Below are 6583 nucleotides of genomic sequence, written 5' to 3'. Positions count from 1 at the left end.
TTTTCCTTCATCATTGGCACCTACGGAGAATAAATAAGGCGCCTTTTTCTGATCCTTGTCGACCTGCGTACTGGAATATTAGACCGCTGCGATGAAGAGGATCCAGGGTTCCCATCATGTGTAGTTGCTGCTTCTAATTTTGGTTGGATTGGCTGAACTTCCTTTCCTGGACTTTGGTTGGCTAGTTCACTACCAGTATGGCACTCACTTCCTTCCGTTGTTGTTGTTCTTGAATATGAGCTGAGTTGGGTTGGTGTGAAGTAGTTCAAGTCGCTTCCAGACACTTCACTCCTGCCTTGTGGTGACATTTGAATAGAGGAAAATCTTCTAATACCTGGATCTTGAATGCTGGTTTGTGTCTTGGGTGTTGTTCTGCTAGTAACATCGCCTTCATCAGGAACACCAGTATTCCTTATTTGGTCTATATGACGTTTAACACGTTTACCTTTATAGTCCACTTCGTAATGCAAGTCACCTAAGCGTGTTAATATAGTGCCAAACAACCACTTTTCCATTCGTGGATTTCCAGACAAAAACTGTACCCTTGCGCCTTTATCAATTGTTCTATACGTTGGTGTGAATTGCATGTATTGCTTTTCCATAACTGAAGTTGGAATGTCCGTAGGGTAGACGAGATCCAATCGAGTACGAATAGTACGGCCTAAAAACAATTGTGAAGGGGACTGACCCGTTGTTGAGTGTGGGGCTTTTCGATATTGTCTGAGAAATTCATTGAGGTTTTCCTGAAGAGTGCGTCTGGTTGTGCCCATATTCTTTAAGGCATCCTTAACGGTCTGCACGTATCTTTCCACCTGTCCGTTGCTTGATGGATGGTAAGGAGCTGTTCGTTTGTGATACTTAACACCAACAATGCCGAGATAATTTCTGAATTCGGCGGAAGTAAAGCAAGTTCCGTTGTCAGAAACAATGGTAACGGGAACCCCGTAAGCAGCAAAAAGCTCATCAAGCACATTTACCGTCGCTGCAGTGCTGACTGAGTTAGTAATCTTCACCTCGACCCACTTACTGAAAGCATCAGTAATTATTAGCAACATTGCGCCTTCAAAAGGACCGGCGTAGTCAACATGGATACGCTCCCAGGGTCCTTTGGGATATTCCCAGTGGTGTTGGCGAAACTTGGCTGGGTTGTGGGCATTACGAGCGCAGTCAGCACATTTTCGAGCAATGTTCTCTATATCAGCATCGATGCCAGGCCAATACACAAATGATCTCGCCAGCCCTTTCATCTTAACGACACCCAGGTGTGCAGTATGCAGGTCGTCCAGTATTCGTCCACGAAGGCTGTCGGGAATTACAACTCTGTGATCATAAGTAAGGCAGCCAGTAGTGAGTTTGTAATTAGTTTCAGGTTCTCTGAATCCATATTGTTTCAAATTCTTTCCTTCTTCAAGTAAGCGTAAAATATGTCCCAAGTGCTCATCTTTAGATGTCTCACGAACAACTAATTGGTTTCTTACGGGAAGTTGTCTTATCTGGTTGATCATAAAATTATCGAAGCCATCGTAATCCCACTTTGGTGTTGTATTGGGATCATGAGTCTGGATTTGTAATATTGTGTCGTTGCGGATTGCTCTAGAACAATAATCCGCATTAATATTGGCCTTGGTATTTCTAAATTCAATATCAAAATCAAAATTTGATAAAAAATCTGCATAATTTGACATCCTGCTGATGCATAATACTGGTAACGATTTGTGAGGGTGTAATATCTGGGACAAAGGCTTGTGGTCGGTGACTAAAGTCCAATGTCGTGCATACAAGTACAAGAAAAACTTCTGGACAGCCCAAACGATGGCCAGAGCCTCTTTATCCATTTGGGGGTACTTCTGTTCCGTGGGTGTTAAAGTGCGGCTTGCATACGCCACTGGTCTTTCTAGTTTGTTGGCAACTCGCTGTGACAAAACAGCACCTAGGCCAGTTTTGCTCGCATCCGTAGCCAAAACAAGAGGTAGGCTCGGATCATACGGCATAAGCACTTGAGGTGATATTAAAGCTTTTTTAATATCTTGATATGCATCCTCTGCTGCATCCGTCCAGATAAATTCATCATTCAAAAGTACATCTCGGAGCGGCCGATCTCTAGTGGACAAGTTTGGGATAAATGCACTGTAATACGTAGCCTTGCCCAAAAACAGTTGAAGCTCCTCTACATTCGTGGGTTTGGGTGCATCTCTAACCGCCTCAATATGTTTATCCGATTTATGAATGCCGTTAGAATCAATTTTGTGTCCAAGAAACTCAACAGCGGGAGCCGCAAATACACATTTACTACGGTTAAGGCGCAGTCCTTGTTCCCGTAGTCGGTCTAGTGTTGTCTGAAGGGCAAGAAGCATAGCATCAAAATCGACAGCGTAAATTAACATGTCATCAAAAAAATTACATACATTCGCAACGCCCTGTAACACCGTTTCCATTCGTCGCTGCCATATGGCAGGGATATTTGCCGCACCGTATACGGCCCTGGTAGGACGAATGAGTCCATGTGTTGGCGTATTAAGTGTCAAGGCGTGACTAAATTCTCTATCTATTGGTAAGTGGGAATACGCATCAGTAATGTCAAGATGACAGAAAATTTTGGCCCCACTCATTTTGTTAAACAGATGTTCAGCACGGGGAATTGGGTATTCGTCTATAATTATCCTCGGATTCAGTGTGGGTTTATAATTGCCCGTGATTCTAATCTTACCGTTCTTCCTGGTGACGACATGTGTGGTCGATGCCCATTCCGAGAATTCAACGCGTTCATAAAACCCAGATGCTATTTTGGAATCGATTTCGGCAGCATAGGATTCACGCAGTGCAATTGGTATTTCCCTCGCTTTTGAGAATACCGGTGTAATATCAGGTTTAAAATGGCATTTTATGGGTGGTCCGACTAATTTACCTGCTGTTTCGCCAAAGACATCGTCATATGAATTCAAAATCTGCTGAAGAGTTTCATTCTGAGTAGAAGTCAATGATGGCGTGGCTACTTTTATAGTATTTACCTGATCCGATGTCGAAAATAGTTTCCTAAAATCGATTTCCTCCGTAAACTGTGAAATCCACTCCCTTCCAAACAGGGAGTCGAATTTGCCATCAACTACATAAACATTAAGTCTGCGAGTTGTTGCACCCACCTTGACGTTCACTGGTGCCCGACCCACGCATTGTATCTTGTGACCCGTGTAGCTGCAAAAATTTCTATCCGTCCTCCGCAGACGACCAGTAGCTTTAATTTGCTGATATTCAATCTTGCTTATCATTCCGCATGGAGCACCGGTGTCCAATTCCATTTGGATGGCGGTACCATTTATAGTTGTACTTATCATTCTCTTACATGTTTTCACGTCATTTAATTTATGAATACTCTCCACGAAGTCTATTTCAGTTTCGGGCTCCTCGGTCAGTTGAGATGTTTTCGAATTACACACTCTAGAAATGTGGCCTGTCTTTCCACAACTATAACACGTAGCATTCAAAAATTTACATCCTTTCCTTTGATGCTGGCCACCACAACCATAACAAACCGTATTCGACCCCTTCTGTTCATTAGTATCTCTCTTGATACGATTGTCACCTTGTCTCATATTAGGGGCGTGCTTTCTCTCGTTCCTTCGTTGTGAAAAAGTACCTACTTTATTCGTGAGGTCAGCAGATTGGGGTAATGTTACTGATGTTTTCATGTCAGTTGTCGTCTGATGAGATGATTCCAAAGCGTGAGCAATTTCGTATGCCTCTCTAAACGTAGAAGGTTTCTTCGCAATGATCTCATCACAAATGGGTTGTGATTTCAATCCCACTAAAAATTGTTCAATCAACATTCTGTCAAGGAATTCCGCGTACTCACAGAATGATGTTGCCTGTTTAAGCCTCAAAGCAAAATTTGCCATCGTTTCACCATTTTCCTGCAACGTTCGTCGGAACTTAATGCTTTCTGCGTACTTATTCTTCTCAGCATCGAAATGTGATATCAATGCGTTCTTTAACTCACTGTATGTAGCGTTATCAGGAGATCGTGGGCTTATCAGCACTTTCAAAGCGTTATTCAATTCGGCACCAATATTCACTCTGGCATAATTCGCGTATTCTTCTTCAGGAATCTTGCTTAATTTTAAAGCCCATTCGAGTCTGGTAAAATAATCACATACTGTAATTTCGTCTGTAGATCTATACTCCGAGAAAGAAAATGGTGGTGGCTTTGGATTCGTAGAAATTTGTTGATGTGGGACACTGTTCAATACCGCCTGTGTTGCCTGTTGTACTGCCTGCCGGATAGCATCTGCAATCACATTCGTCAACGGTTCAATTTGTTCAGGATTCATGGTCACTGTGGAATTCGCATTTAGAATCCCACTTCTGACACCACTTTTTAAATATAAAGTCTTGGTTACAACAAAAACAAACTAAAGTACGTTTTATTCAAAAGTTAAAAGTAGAATGATAAAACAAGAATTAACATGAATGAAAATGAACATAAGAAAAAATGAATGAATGCAAAATAATGTTGTCAATGTATAAAATAAAATAATCGCCAATTCAGTGTCAAATACACAACAGTTCTTAAACATTACATTGACTGTGTATATAATAACATCTATTCTGGTCTATGGTTCACTTGTTTGATGAAAAATGGTACCAACCAAAATAATTCAGTATAAAAACGGTCATTCTTCTGTTACGTACTGAAACATGATCGAATCATTTATGACATCATCCTAAAAAGTATATATAACGAGTCTGTGGGAGTAGATGGCAGTACTGTACTGTGTCAAACAGGATCTTCTGAATAATAATATCAAGAAGATACGACTGTTCTGCAATTGTCTGGTAAACGTGATCTCAGTCTACACTAAGTGTTCAAATCCTTTAACGTCTACTAGCTCGGGAGATTTATCCGATAATCGTATTTTTTTGCTTCCATCGATTACCTAATGTCGGCTCCGTTTTCCACAGTTTAAACTCGAAACTCTACAACCAATACTATCTACTTCGATTATTTTGCACATATCAAGGATTTTTACATTAATCAAATAAGGTCGAACTGTCTTCAACTGTATTCGCACCCTGTCTGAACTTGAGTAAGCGGGGGTCCCATGTTATAAGAGGAACTAAAACGCAAAATGATATTCATATCTCTAGGTTGTGGAGGTGGTGAATATTATTAATAAATGAACGACATAGAAATGAAACTCTGGCATTCCGCTTTTACTATATGCAGAGTCCAGAAATTAAGTAATATGGTTCTCCTTCAACACTGCTGCTTAAATATGCAATATTTTAACTTGTATGACCCTGTCAAACATGTGTTGGTGTTGACTAAAATTTATAACAGTTGTGTAATTTAAAGTAAAACATTCGTTATTCAGAATCCCTGTTCATGTTAACCATTATTTTTTAAATCTAATAACAATTTAAACTATTTTGATTATTGCCCTAAACAAATAAAAGTTTTATCACGATTTATTTATGATTAGAAACAACATATGCTTATTATTACAGTTAAACATTATTTATAAACCACACCACCATAGGAGGGTATTATACGTTTGTGCTGATGTTTGTATTGCACAAAAATATTGGTCCTACACCAACCTTAAAGTATACCGATCGACTCAGAACTTCTGAGTCGATTAAGCCATGTCCGTCTGTCCGGCTGGCTGTCCATGTAAACCTTGTGCGCAAAGTACAGGTCGCAATTTTCAAGACAACGACGAAGCCTATTGAAAATGGTTGAAATCGGTCCATTATTTCACCTAGCCCCCTTACAACCCAACCCCCCGAAGAGGGCTTTTGAGTTCATAATTATGTTAAATATTGTAGTATCTCTACAAAAATCGGCAAAACTTAGTTCAATATACGTCTTAATAATACTACCGATTTTTGTAATTATCGGACTTTATTTGACCCTAGCCCCCATACAAAGACTTGAAGGTCAATAATTCACTAATAAACACTAGTATCACGATGAAATCTAGCATACATAAATCTAATGTAAGCGTAAAGCCATGTACCAAAATTTATAAGGATAGGCCCATATTTACCCTTTCCTCCATATAACGCTTGTTAAAATATTTCGGAATTAAGGTAAACAACATAAATCCTTTGTTATTAAAAATAATGCACATTTTTAACATACCCAGTGGTGTAGGGTATCATATGGTCGGCTATGGCCGATTATACTTTCCTACTTGTTAAAATTATCAAAGGTTTACTGAAAACTTTTTGTAGGGAAATTTCGTTTTAGTAACTTTAATAAAATACAAATTGAATATGAATAAGAGAGTAATATGTAGTTAAGCTCATATCACTGTTATACCCTACACCACTTTAGTGGGGAGGGTATATTGGGTTTGTGCTGATGTTTGTAACGCACAATAATATTGGTCCTATATCCATCTTAAATCGGCTTAGAATCATTTTCTGAGTCGATTTCGTAATTTTGAAGATAATTCAATGAAATTTGGCACACGATCTCCTATGGTACCGGAGACGAAGCCTGTTGAAAATGGTTAACATCGGTTCATTATTTCACCTAGCCCCCATACAACTGAACCGGACGAATAGGGCTTTTAAGTTCATA

The 6583-nt window shown here is 39.6% G+C and overlaps 1 protein-coding gene across 1 annotated transcript; it reads right to left on the bottom strand.

Moving 5' to 3' along the window:
- Positions 1–71: 71 nt before the first annotated feature.
- Positions 72–4433, bottom strand: LOC119604376 (uncharacterized protein K02A2.6-like; the record flags this gene model as incomplete). Its single annotated transcript, XM_037956939.1, has 2 exons — positions 2406–4433; positions 72–2336 (listed from the first exon to the last, which is right to left on the bottom strand). Coding segments are annotated over exons 1-2 (4185 nt in total), but the record flags the coding sequence as incomplete, so codon positions are not given.
- Positions 4434–6583: the final 2150 nt, after the last annotated feature.

This window comes from Lucilia sericata, unplaced genomic scaffold (genome assembly GCF_015586225.1).
Source record: "Lucilia sericata isolate MDLA Ls3-8-SP2 unplaced genomic scaffold, ASM1558622v1 Contig000387F_arrow, whole genome shotgun sequence".
NCBI lineage: Eukaryota > Metazoa > Arthropoda > Insecta > Diptera > Calliphoridae > Lucilia > Lucilia sericata.
The sequence above is the reverse complement of the archived record's forward strand: the minus strand, read 5'-3'. Positions and strand labels throughout refer to the sequence as shown.